The 13,047-nt window shown below is 44.4% G+C and overlaps 2 protein-coding genes across 2 annotated transcripts in view; one reads left to right on the top strand and one right to left on the bottom strand.

Annotated features, from left to right (window-relative positions):
* Window positions 1-7,445, top strand: part of HDGFL3 (HDGF like 3) — a 36,532-nt gene extending 29,087 nt beyond the window's left edge. The window contains 1 exon segment of the mRNA XM_035899564.1: window positions 6,560-7,445. Coding sequence (XP_035755457.1) covers window positions 6,560-6,565 — 6 coding nt within the window. The 3' untranslated portion in view covers window positions 6,566-7,445.
* A 133-nt stretch (window positions 7,446-7,578) lies between these two features.
* Window positions 7,579-13,047, bottom strand: part of TM6SF1 (transmembrane 6 superfamily member 1) — a 21,790-nt gene continuing 16,321 nt past the window's right edge. The window contains exon 9 of the mRNA XM_035899523.1: window positions 7,579-9,525. Coding sequence (XP_035755416.1) covers window positions 9,334-9,525 — 192 coding nt within the window. The 3' untranslated portion in view covers window positions 7,579-9,333. The remainder of the gene's footprint in view (window positions 9,526-13,047) is intronic.

Here is a 13,047-nt window from a genome sequence, read left to right as displayed (position 1 = left end):
AGCTCCTCCCAGAGCTTCTTTTCCCCCTGTCTCTCTATGGCACAGTGTATGTGTTTTGTGGCTCTTTTCCTTATAAAGACTTTGATCTGTGGCTCATGGGGTCAGGAAGATAATATGCCCTGACCCTCTCCCATTCACTCCCAACAAGCAGCTGGCTTGAGCCAGAGACTGACACGAGACGACAGGCCTTCCCAGCACCTCACCCACATAATTTGAGACTCTAGGGCTGATGAGTGTGACGAGTGCATAGTGCATTGGCCATGTCCTGGCTGGCAAACCCTGTGACACTTTCATATCTTCAAATAGGTATTTGAGTGAGAAAAGTGGCCATAAGGTCCCGTGCAGTGGCAAGAGGTTCAGGAGGGCAGTGGCAGGGGATACGTCTGTGAACTTCAGGCATGTTTTCTATGTAAGGACCAAATGCTTACTGAGTTAGGTCAGTCGCAGGTAAAGTGGCTAAAAAGTCACATAGGATGTTGGCTTTGTGGCTAGTGACATTCATATAGCTCTTCCTTCTGTGTGTGACACGCTTGTAATTGCTGGGAGAGGGAGTCACGCATGCTGGAACATCATGGTGCTCTGCAGCGTTTTCAGGATCGCAGATATTTCAGCCCCTGTGCTGAAATATCAGCAGTCTCTGTGTCCTTACTGCCAGCACCAACTCCACAGAAATACACACAGTCAACATTGTCGTACCCCTGTGAGGAATTGGCTCTGCTCTCACTTCTGCAACCCCAGCACTTGGGCTTGACCTCGCACTTGAACGACCAGTCTTTAACTAGATGTTGGATGCTTTTAACATTATGGGAAAGGTGGAGTTTTAAGTAGCATGTACTAAAGAGAGATGGTTTTAAGGACAGCTTGAGGTAAAAGCACTGATAAGTTTGGAGAAATTCACATCCTGATCCAGGTATTTCACCTTGGGCAATTCTGCTGCAGAATCAGCATTTCACATGTAAATCCTCTTCAGCATTTCTTCTGAGATTTTGTCAGTACTGCAATTCTCCTTTAGGACCAGGAGGGGACACTCCATCTCCTCGTGTCTTCAAAGCCAGACCAGGTGTCTTTTTAGATGGAATGCCTTCATCAGACACAAGGCAGTCAGGAAAAGAGTAATCAGATTTTTTTTTTTTCAGCTGGTGCTAAGCAGCCAGTCACACAGTGTGTGTCTAGAGTGACCTCCTGGGTTACAGGCCCAGATGTCCTGCAGCCCCATTCTGCTGGACACCAAGCAGCCTGGGAGTCTGTTGAACAGCATTGGGCTCCTCCAGCCCATGCCCTTGGACTTCTCTTCTATAGAAAGGAAGGTCAAAAAAGACCAACATGTGCCTGCAGAGTTGGGATATGGTCCTCTTGTTCACACTCACGAATTTGGAAGAATGTCTAGGTCTGCTAAAAGACACCATCATTGATAAGATTATGGTCTCTTTAAAATCATTTAGCTTGTGAGAAGAGCATTGGACTAACAACACACAGTCTGAAGAAGATGGGCATCCTCCTCCCCAGTGTGCAGCACAGGAGCTGCCTGCCCACCACTTCACCGTCCTGCAAGGCCCGCCACGCTCGGGGCACTACCTGGCCATGAGATGGCGCCCAGACCACACCAAAATGAGCACTGGGTGCAAACCTGCTCCCCGCCCCCGCCGAAGGTCGGGTGCTGGGGGCTGTGTGAGGCTCACACCAGAAGAGTTTGTGTCAAAATAACTTGTAGAAAGGCGCCATGAAGGCAAAGGGACAAGAAAAACAAGAGTTCAGAGCCCTGATCTCAAGGATAGGCATGTTTCATTCCTCTGGTTTTGCCACCATGACCAGCTGCTTAAAAGATGCCTGGTAGCGGAGGGAAGATGCCTAGAGGCTGGGAAAGGCTGTGGAAGGCAGGTGCGCAGAAGGCTGCAGGCTCAGCTCCCCTACTTGCAGTGCGCTTTGGGGGTTGGACTAGATGACCTCTAGGGGTCCCTTCCAACCCAAAACATTCTATGATTCTATGCTCCCCACGGAGCTCCTGCGTCACGGAGAGCCTTTGGCTCCCGTGCTCTGCTCCTCCCAGGTCTTTGACCATGCAAGAGTGGCCTGAAGGACACGCTTGGCTCTTAATACTACTACTAATAATGAGGTAGTGTTTATATTTAATAATGCTTGGACTGCAGGCTGAAGACACATCTCCCTTCTTCAGACCAGAGGGGACCTTGCCTTTTAATCACACCCTCAGCATTATGGGGGTCTTCTTGAAGGGTTAACAGCTGAAGTCAAATGGTTGCGGGACCATCTTCACCTATATTTTTTAATGAAATTTCTGACCTCCAGGTGGTAGAGGAAAGCTTGAAAATGTGAAGTCATGGCTTCCTAAGACTCAAAACCCAGAGCAAATAAAAGTACTTCCAAAGCTATGGGTTTTTTTCAGCCAGTTTCATAATGTTCAAGGGCTCAACTTGTGATTGTTTTTTTTTTTATATCTGAGGTTGACGAAGCTGCTTTCTTTTCTTATCTCCATCCCTTAGTTTCTCAGCTATTCTTGAAGACTACAGGCACTCTCAACAGAAGAGACAATAGCTTCCTCAGACTAAGCCACAGTTTATAATTGTGTCCTGCCACTGCCTGAACCTCAGGGTTTTATTATCTAATATTAATTAACTAACAATATATTAGCTAAGACAGCCCATCCCAGAGTTTGCTCAAGTCAAGAGTCAGAGCAACCCCCCGGCCCCCCCCTTTTTTTTCCGTCAGTCCTCTGCTGTTAAATACTGAATTGTTTTGGCTTTCTCAAAATACCACATAGACAGAAAATTCCAGTGGAAAGGTATTCATGCCCCGTGTTGTTTACTTACTATGGTACAAAATTTCCTCATAAATCAGTGAATTTATGGCAGCAGGTTTACATTCCGCGTTTAAATCTCCAGTGACTTCTGTGTTTGGTCCTTGGCTGGCATAACTCTGAATCTTTATAACTGAACACCTAAGTTGTTTTTTGCTTTTACTCTCTGGATACCCATATAATGACGTTTGAAAGCTGGCTGTAGTCCCTGCCCTATTAGAGAGTATTTGAATGTTAAGGTCAGCGCTCAGGGTATGTGGCAAGTTTTTCTTCTGGTAGTCATTATTTTAGTTACAGTCCGGACATTGTGTTGGTAAATGAGGCATTCTCTTTGTGTACGGATGCATGTGGTTGCCTTTCAGGAGGTGAATGATTTTACTGAGTCTTTGAAAAATAACAGATTTGTTCAAATGAAGTACATTTTTTTTGCTCCTGGTACGGCCTGAATATTAAAGTGGGGTAAAGGACTGTGATCTTTTTACTCACACTGACAATCAGTTACTAACATGGGAGTCAGTGGATCTATTTGTGGAGGCGACTGCTTGCCAGCATGAATAAGGGGATCAAAATCTGGTCCAAAATTACTGCCATCTGATACTATTGCAATTGGGAGAACATATTTAAAACAGCCTGTGTCCAGGACACATTTTTTGTTGTGATGTTCTCGTGGGGTAGCAACAATTCCAGTTACTGCTCTGAAAGACAAGTGCTATGGCCAAACTGGCTGGAGAAACACAGGCTCATTGTGCACTTCTGTTGTGGTTTTGAGATGTTTGGTTCCTTTGCTCTTCCTTCTTTACTTCTCAAAATAACACTGCTTGTGCTGCATAACAGGTTTGGGGTTTTATCAACACTAAAAGCAAAGCATTCAGGGCTCTATTCAATGTAAAACCATTTATGTGGGCATTTCTCCAGAAAATGAAAACACAGTATGTATTTCTGTCTGAATTTTTTTCAGCAATTTGAAGGAAGTTAAAATCTACCCCTCCAAAAAGATAACATTTGTAAAAATGTGTTTAACTATTGCACAGTAAAAATTTCTATGTAAAAATCCACTCATGGCATACTCTCTGGTGTAAAGAGGTATGTTGTCTGCTGCCTTCATACAGCTCAGGAGAAGAGCGCTGCTCAATAAGGCAATGGGGCATAACTCAGGAGAAACAGGAATGTCTGAATGCAAGTTGAGATGAAAGCAGCCGGTGTAGATGAAATACACTCATTGCATCTCTGTGCACATTGAATCCTGTAACCATTTTGACCTCAAACCAACATGGAATAACAATGATTGTGCAGAGCAAGTAAATAATTATCCTTCTGCTTGTCCAGCAAGAGCTTTTAAAGCACAAGATGGCTGAGTCAGTTGCCAGACACTGTTGAGGAAGGAATTTTCAGTGCCAGAAAAAACAAGGCAATTTGTGGATTTAGTTTTATTCCCTGCTGTCTGTGCTCTCTGTCCTTCAATTTTATTGATGACTGGAATTTCTCACTTGAACCAGTCGGATTCTGTGCTGTTGCTTTTGTGTGCAGTAGCATTGGTCAGTGCAGTACACGTCGTACCGTATCTTACAGTAAAGCTGAGAGGCTCGTTCAAACAAAGATGATGCAAGTTGATCTGTTTCTGAAGAGACGTGAAACCATGGAGACCATGGAAACTGCTCAGCTCTGCCGCATCCTTGCTCAGCAGCTGCTGTGGGAGCCTGGCAGCGCCTGCTGCCCGGGCAGGGGAAGGAGCCCAGGTCCCTGTGCAGCCCCGCTGGCCCCAGCGGCTGCCGGCATTGGGGGAGAAGAGCACTGCTGACTTCTGGGGCACCTGGGAGCACGCCTGGGAGGCAAAATGTGTGTCATGCTGGAAGATGGTACTGGAAACCGCAAATCCTAGTGGATGATTTGCATACCTGGCTCTTTGTTGCCCCTCCTGTGCCACACTGTGGCCCAGCAGACCTCTCTGTGAGACAGTGGGGAGTGGAAGCATTAATATTCCTAGCGCCTCACCTGAGAATGGTGCCTACCCAATCTTCTGGCCTTAGCTAGAGGGGAATTGTTGTTATTAAGTGCAAAGGTTTCGTACTGCGAAAGGAGAGCTTTCCTTACTGTATCCGAGTGTGATACTGTAGGGACTGACTGTTTCGCCACCCGTCCCGCCTATCAGTGCTGGGTGGCAGCTGTCATTAAGAACTTCAGCAGAAGGCATGGTTTGATTGACTGTGATCATTTGTAGTTGTTTTAATGGGTGTCTGCACTTCCCTCTGAAGGGAAACAAACAGCAGTGAACCCCTCCAAGCCACGTCTCCAAAGCATCTATAAGTATAATCACCTTGGCTCTTGAACAGGAGAGAGGTCAATGGAAGGGCGGTGCTCTGGACGAGCAGTGCACTGTTACACCCTTTGGGGGGAGTCAGGGCTCAGGCAGTTCCTGTAAGCCATCGTTACATGCGCGAGCATTTTCTAATGACCCCGATCATGTGTCGTTAGTCAGGATGTACCAGGACCTCCCACACGGAAAGTGCAGGTTTCCATTACTTACTTTTTGCAAACCCCTTGTCGTAGGAGAGAAGAACCACACTGAACAAATAGAGCCCATAGTTCAGAGGTGGAGCAAGCAGATTGGGATCCCAGACTGCTCAGTGGGCACTTGTACGCTCTCCTCCTCTCAGACAGAGAAGCACAGTCCACCATAGCCATGGCTGCACACACAGCAGCTGTGATGGGCCGGAGGGGAGAGAGCTTAGGCAGCAAACTGCTAGTGCAGGGATGTTAAAATGTCTTTCATATTCTCCTCTGGACCCTGTGTAAAATGAAAATTCTGTCATCCCCAGTGGATTTAACCTGTACACCAACCCCCTTATTCCTTGATGTTAATTTTTTTTCCTGGCTGATCACACGAAATACGGTACTAATTCTTTCACACTGCTTGTGTGTTGTGTTTCTTTCCGTCCATCAAGGAGTGGGTGGACAAGCATTCACGCTCTGAATTCTTTACAAAGGAGAGGGGATGTCTTGCCCAGGGTTAAGTAGTCGTGTAGCTTGCATGTCTTCATGTTGTTGAACAAAAGTAGTTTGTCCCTGTGCCTGTGGGTGAGTTTTGCTCTCTCTGTTTAACATGAAGAAACCGAGAACTTGCCGTGAGCATGTGAGGACAGGCTGATCCTGTTCCCACCAATGCCAGTGGAACCAAGAGCTGACCCTGACTCAGTCATGAAGTGAGAGTTTCTTCCTTGTCTGTCATCACCTCACGGTGAACTCCAAGCCACACTGTCTCCTTTTCAGAAGCAACATTCAGACACCTTAGCTATGAAAACTGTTCATCTTTCTTCCTCCTTTCTAAGTGTTCCTTTGTTGGAGCAAGAGGGTGTTCTCCCCACAAGGCGTTCAGGAATATGGCATGAAGCGCATCAGTCATTTCGTGTAGTGGAAAAAGGTGCAATTTGGTTGTGTGTGAAGTATACTGCACGATCTGTAATTAAATGATTGGGGAACAAAAGCCAGCCCACATACATGACTCGAGCTGCTTATTTGAATAAAGCCCTCAATGTTTACTTTCAAGCTGTATTCTTTAATACCTTGTAGCGGAATGATTAGCTGATGTAATGTAAGCGGTTTTCTCCAGAAAAAAAATTCTGTTCAGACAGACCAGGTGCTTGCTTGTACCTGTGATTTTGAAGTGTGGGAATACAGCATTAATTATATCAAGTGTGTTGCAGCATGCTCATTCTTACATTAAATGTGCTTTTTTTTTTTCTCTTTCAGACTTAACCAACACAATGACTGCTGAATATTAAGGGAAAACACAAGAAGGTTCCATGTTTGGTTGTCTAATATTCTTGGATTTGATATGAGTCACCACATCTGTTCATTAGTATCATCAACAGCATCCCAGTTTGTATGCACATTATTCACATTCCTATCTGTTGTGTTTGCAGAAATGACATTTTACCCTTTTTTCTAAGGGTTACTTTTTGATTTCCATATTATTTGGTTGCATGAAGTTGCCCTTTACCAGTGGCTGAGGTTTATGAAGACACTGCATACTTGAACATGTTTTAGATTCCTTTTCTAGATAGAAAAGGTGTAACTCCAAATTGTATCATTCTAAATCAGCATTTTTTTAAAAGCAAGTAAATCTCAGAAGTGAGTCCCCTCCATACAATAATACAGTATCTTCCACGTACAAACATGATTTTAAATTTCCCTGTATCCATACTTTCCTGATTTTTGATCAGTTTACAACATAAAAGAAAAATTCTTCTTCAGTTGAGATCACCGCCAAGTTCAATAATGTAATAAAATACCTTTCCTTATTAGAAGTACCTAGCTAGTTATACTCTTAATACTTCTCCAAATCATGATGTAATGTACACTATCTGACTTAGTTCCTATATGTGGAGTTAGTGAAAGTCTTTTTGTGTTTCTTTAGATTAATACAAGGATTTTTTCCAATGCCAACACGATTTGAAGTCATTCATTTGGATGCTTTCCATTTTTAAGCTTACTGTGATATAGAACCCTATGGGAAACCAAAAGAAAACATCGATTTTAAATACTGAAAGGCTTAAAAAAGGATGCTGTCATTCTGGCTTTTTTTTCCTTTTGGAAATAGAACTAGACTAGTAAGTAAGCATTCCAAATCCATTATTCTGTGTACATTATTGTTGCTATTGTGATAATAGAGATTTTTATTTATTTTTATGCCAGCTTTTATTGTGAAAACATATTTAGTCTGGTTTTATCAATCCCTGTTATGCTTGTCCTTGGAACATCTTTTGCGTATTCAAGGTTTGTAGTTGACGAGTTTACTGTAAAAAACTAAAAAAAAACCACAACAAAAAAACAAAAAACAAAACAAAAAGAAAACAAAAAAATGTATTGTTTTTACAGAATAAATTTATTGGAATGTGTATTGGGAGTAAGGTTTGAGGTTGTAAGCAACTAAGTTAGCGTCATATTTGGCTTCATACGTGTAATAATGTGAGGTATTAATGTAAGTCAAGTATTAAAGCAAAACATTCTGTTAACATGAGTTGACCATAATAGATACAAGTGCAGGTGAGATCTTTATTTTTTCTGTACTTTGCCTTTTCTGGATAACAGGAGGTTATTAAATTCACCTTGAATGTATTCAAAGTTTCTTTAAAAACGTGAGAAGTAACATCGGAGGCTCAAATGCCTCTTTGGAGCCAGCGTGTCCTACTGCAGCCCAGCAGCTCTGGGTTTGTTCTCTTGGGAGGACGTACAGGGATGGACCCATCCCGAGTTGTAGCATACGTGGACGAGCCCACGCCGGGGAGGCTGGGCGCTGGAGCAGGTTACTGCCAGGTTCCTTTTGGCCAAGGAGCGTGGCCTGAGATGCGTGGTGGTTATCTCGGGCCTGCCCCTTTGGCTGGAGGTGCAAAACCGTGGGTTCTCCCTCCGAGCGCTGCTGTGAACCTCAGTGTTCAACGGGAGAGTGCTACAGCATGAATTTCTGGCGGCCCAGAAAGGCCCCTTGTGCAGGGTGCAACGCGCATGCGCATGAGCTGATGCTTTCTTGTTGCTGATTAGGTTTAAAAAGAAAATTAAAATTCTCTAAATCCAAACAGCCAAAAGTGAACATCCCAAAATGAAGTGTTTCCAGTTAAAATGTATCAGCTAATTTCATCAGTGAGAAAGGCATCGAATGTGCTGCTTTTACCATAAATGCACAGAGGAGTCTTAGAAATAGTTGGAATTGCAAACAGAAACGTCAACTACACAGGGCAAGGATGCTGTATTTGCTGCTGCTTCTTTATGGCCCACCAGCATTAGCAAAAGTAGCTGCAGAGATGAACACGGCCCCAGCCCCCTCCTCTCTGAAAATGCCTGCGTTGGTGCAAGGCTGATTGCTCCAGCACTGAACCCTCCCTGCCCAGCTCAGGCGGGCTAGGAAGCATGTGCTTAACTTCAAGCAGACGAGCAGTCCTTGCAGCAGCGGGTCCTTAAAAGAATTAACAAAACTCTATGATTTGCTCATCAGATATGGAGTCTTACCGTGAGAGCTGATGGCTTCTTAAAACATGTCTTGGGATTTTTAAGAGGGCTGCCCCACGAGACATGCTTTTTGACCAGTAAAACATGTGCATGTGACAGAGGTATGTATGTTAATTTTTCACACTTCAAAATACTGACCTTCGCATTCTACAGTAGCTCTGTGTAGGGATTGCTAGCGCTGATACGCTTCACTGTGCGGAGGCTAAACACTGACATCATTATTATTATTTAACTTCATGCAGTATTTCTAAAACTGTCAAAGCAGCTTTACTTAAAAATAGCCATGGGAACTAGCAACTCCACTGCAGCGCAAAGTCAAAATGTTGAGAAGTGGTACTGAAGGCAGTCGTCTTTATTTTCCCTTTTTGAGTAGGATAAACAAAACAGACCGTGCAACTTTCCACAATTGCGCAGTGTCACACATCTTACACGCTTCGCTTGGGTTCCGCTTGAGCAGTTCAATGACATCCCAGCCCAATTATATATACAGCCAAAAAGAGGAGCGGCAAACAGTTGTGCTACTCCGTTTTTTCTTCTTGTTTTGTTTTCATAAAAAACTCTGGCTTGTTGACGCACCTGTAAGCGAACAGCTGGGGAAGGATCCCGTACATTATGTTCAATATCAGAAAAAACTGTTTTGCTTCTTCAGGGACTCTGTAGATGTAAGGAGTTCGAGCATGAAGAGAAGCACCGATATGGGAAAATTGAGCCTGTGGTGTGTATATAACGTACATATTAAAAAAAGGTAAAGTTGATGTATATTTTGGAAAGACAGCGTAATCTGCATGCATGTGGGCATCTCCAGTGACATTTTCAAAGCCAGCCCTTTTGTTCCAGAATTATCCATCACACTTTTGCATAGCGGTATAAAAATACAGTCTAAACTAAGGTCATTAATACCTTGGTGTAAGAGGCATAAGAGGAGGAACTGTCGGTACCATGGCAGGAGGTTTATTTTATGCACATGGTGGCACTGATCTTTACATGGGGTATAGGATTTCACCCTTGGCTTATAGGTGGTTATTCACGCAAGAGGGTCCGCGATCCTTCCCCAGGCAAACGGCCGCGGGGACGTGCATCACCGTAGAGACCCGCACGCCTCAGCCTCGGCCTCAGCCCAGCGGCGGGGGTCGGACTCGCACCCTCCCACCCTGGCGCGCCGTCTTTGGCACCAAGGGGAAGCAGCCGGCCACTCGCTCTGAATAAAGTTAGAAAATAAACTCTTGGAAGCTCTGTTAGTTCTGGGTTTGGTTGGTTGGTTTGTTTGCTTTCTAAATCTTAAACCCAGTCTTCCAGATTCTGATCTGACCCCAGAACTCCTGATGATTTCAGAATACGTCTGCAATATTTGGCTTTTGGGCTGGGGGCGGTTCTGAAGTATAGGTTAAGTTTACAGTGAAGGTTATACGCAAAGACAGGCTTGCTGGGCTGAAGCGTATTTTTAGCATAAACAAACATTTAAAGATAGAAGCGTCAGGATAGTCGCTGTCTTTTGTCTCCATCTGTTACCTGCTATTTCAAGCCACAGCTTGTTCACATTAACTATTGTGTGTCCAATTTTTTTATTATTATTTAGTTAGTCCACAGTGGAGGAGATCTGAGAAGATAAATGTCAATTTGATCTTAGGCAGAGCAGGAGAAAGGGACACCAGGATTTTAGTAACGCAGAGGAGTATGCTGTGGCCAAATCACGTCCTCTGTTCTGGCTTCAGCCGGAGTTATTTTGGACTCACAAAGAACACAGTTCTGTTCACGGTTAGCGAGGTAGAAAATGAAATACAGTGCAGGTGCCTTAACACACACCCCTCCAGCAAAAGGTTAGGCTGAGACCATACATCAAAACAGAAACCAGTTTTCAGGTGATTCTAACACCGCCTCCACTTAACAGGGAGAGCTGATTTAGCAAACCTGAGTCAGGAAACGCAGCAATCACAGAAATCAAACACAAACACACTTCAGCAGAGTGCCACTTAGCTTGTTTCTGTAAATACCCATTACACAGTAAACAGATGTGCAGGGGCACGCTATCAGCAGCCTTTTTCCATCAGCCTCTTAAGGCAGGCTGCCTCTCGCAGCCTGTTTGCTCCCCCCTCTCTCGGGCAGGCTCTGCCTTTGGCACCTGGGTGGTCTTGCTCGGGTCCCTGCTACCTTTCCTCCCCTCGGGAGCCATCTCAGCCCAGGCAACCACAGCACTGGTGCTCAGCAGCAGAGACCCCTTGTTACATGAAGCAGATAGCCAGCCCCCATCGGGCTTCGGGTAGGAGTTTGGGGCTGGCTAATGGTTGCCTAGGCATAGACAGCCTCCTGGTCGTGTTTAGAGCCTCTCCTGGGGTGAACGAGATGCTAAGCTATGTACTTCTCTGTGGAGGGTTGCAAGGCGTGCCTGTCTCCAAGAGTGGCCAGCTGTGCATCATAGTAAGTTGATAGTAAATTCATAATAAGCTCATAGTAAGCCTTGTCAGAAAGAGCTGTAAGGGACTGCCTCTGAGAGACCCAGAGCTCTCGCAGCCTCCTAGATGCCTTTGAAGATCTAAGCCTTGTTGTGTGGCCTTGTCTCTTAAAAGAGTTGTGGCAATTAGTGAGCTTTGAGTGTTACAAAAAGAAAAAGCAGAAACATTTTGTTCTATCTGTACCCCATGCAGATTTTTACTAGCTAATGATGCACCATATAATGAAGTTATTGTTTATTAGACTTGCTTTTCAATAGAACACATTGCTTTTTCCTTTCATTACCAGGAAGGATATTTAGGTCTGCTAAAGTCACTCTTTTTTAACTTGATTTGCCCCTGTGGAAATTGTGTTATGTCTTTAATCTCACATGTTTCCTTTCTGTGACCATACTCTGCTTCTGCTTTGCTTTTCTTTCTCTTTTTTTGCCCACCGTGCGTCTTAAAAGCAGACCTCTCACTCACCAGTAGCCCAGTCCTGCTCTTCTTTCAAGTACCAGGCAGACTTGCACCAAATCCGTAATTTTAAGCAGCAAGACCAGAGCTGTTAGGCACTGCCCACCACTGTGCCCGTTGTGCAATATGGCGTTGCGGTAAGCGAGAGCAACCTTGAGTCTGTTGTGTTACCTCGCTGTGACCAGGTCTGCTCAGCGAATAAAGCCATTCCTTGGGGCTTCCTGCTACTGAACTCTTTAAGTGGAGAATTTTGAGGCTCAAACCCCTAAACCTTGGCTGAGAAATCAACCAAATGAGGTGCTGCAGGTAAACTTCTAAGGTAGCCTTACCCGTTTAACACGCAGCCTTTGTTCACCTCAAAGCCTCGGCCAGTCTGCTGAGCAGGCCGGCCCACAGCAACTGGAAGCTGCCTGGTGCTGGATGTGGCACTGCTCAACTTGACAACTGCAGTTTGCATATGCTTGCTGCTCATTAAGCTGCTTTGTCTGTAGGAAATAGTTTGGGGTTGGATTTTTTTACCTTATTTTTTGCCTGTAGCCTACTCCTAGGCAATACTTGGAATATTTCTTACACTTCAGCCAAGAAGGTTCTCCAGCTAGGGACAGAAAAGGGCCTGGAAAAAGGTTGGGAGTCCTTCACTCTGTGCCTTCTTGCTAAAACTGACTAAAGTCAGGCAAAGACTGTAGTTGATTTTAAAAGGGTTTGGACCAGGTTTTATGTGCCTAAGGAAAGCCATCAAATAGAGTGGGGAGAGAGTAACCTAGAAAAATACATTCCTTGGGTTTAGGTTCTTTTGTAGACAAGAGGCACTGCAGAAACTAGCCACTAAAAATGGCAGGACTGAGGAAAACGCTTAGATGGAGAAGGAGGAGAGAAAAACTTTTTACATCTGAGCAAGTAGGGGAGGGGGCTATGGGGCCTTCGTGAGACAGAATGGTTTTGGGTAGCAGGGCTATGGCTCTTTTCTCATGTGGCTTGCTTGCATAGGGAAATGCCAATTTTATCAAGTTCACAGAGGCTATTCCAGCCCTTTTGTATAATCAAAGCTCCTGGTACTTGAGTTGTGTGGCATTTAAAGAGCTCTTCTGAAGCTTCAGAGTCCAATAAGGGTCACAACTGGTTTTGGAGTCTACTCTGTTACTAACATTCAATCTAAGCTGACAACTATATGTAATTCTGAAAAACAGTACATGTTCCTCTCTGTGTGTGAAAGGCTAGGAACTTTTAGAGGTTCTTGGTTTAGCTGCATGACATGGTATTTTGAGACTGTTCTTGTAAAAAGTACATACTTCATGATGACAGAAATAAAAATAATTAAAGCCTCCACAT

This window comes from Egretta garzetta, unplaced genomic scaffold (assembly GCF_000687185.1).
Source record: "Egretta garzetta isolate BGI_Z169 unplaced genomic scaffold, ASM68718v1 scaffold287, whole genome shotgun sequence".
Classification (NCBI taxonomy): Eukaryota; Metazoa; Chordata; class Aves; order Pelecaniformes; family Ardeidae; genus Egretta; species Egretta garzetta.
This window is presented reverse-complemented; position numbering and strand designations above follow the sequence as displayed.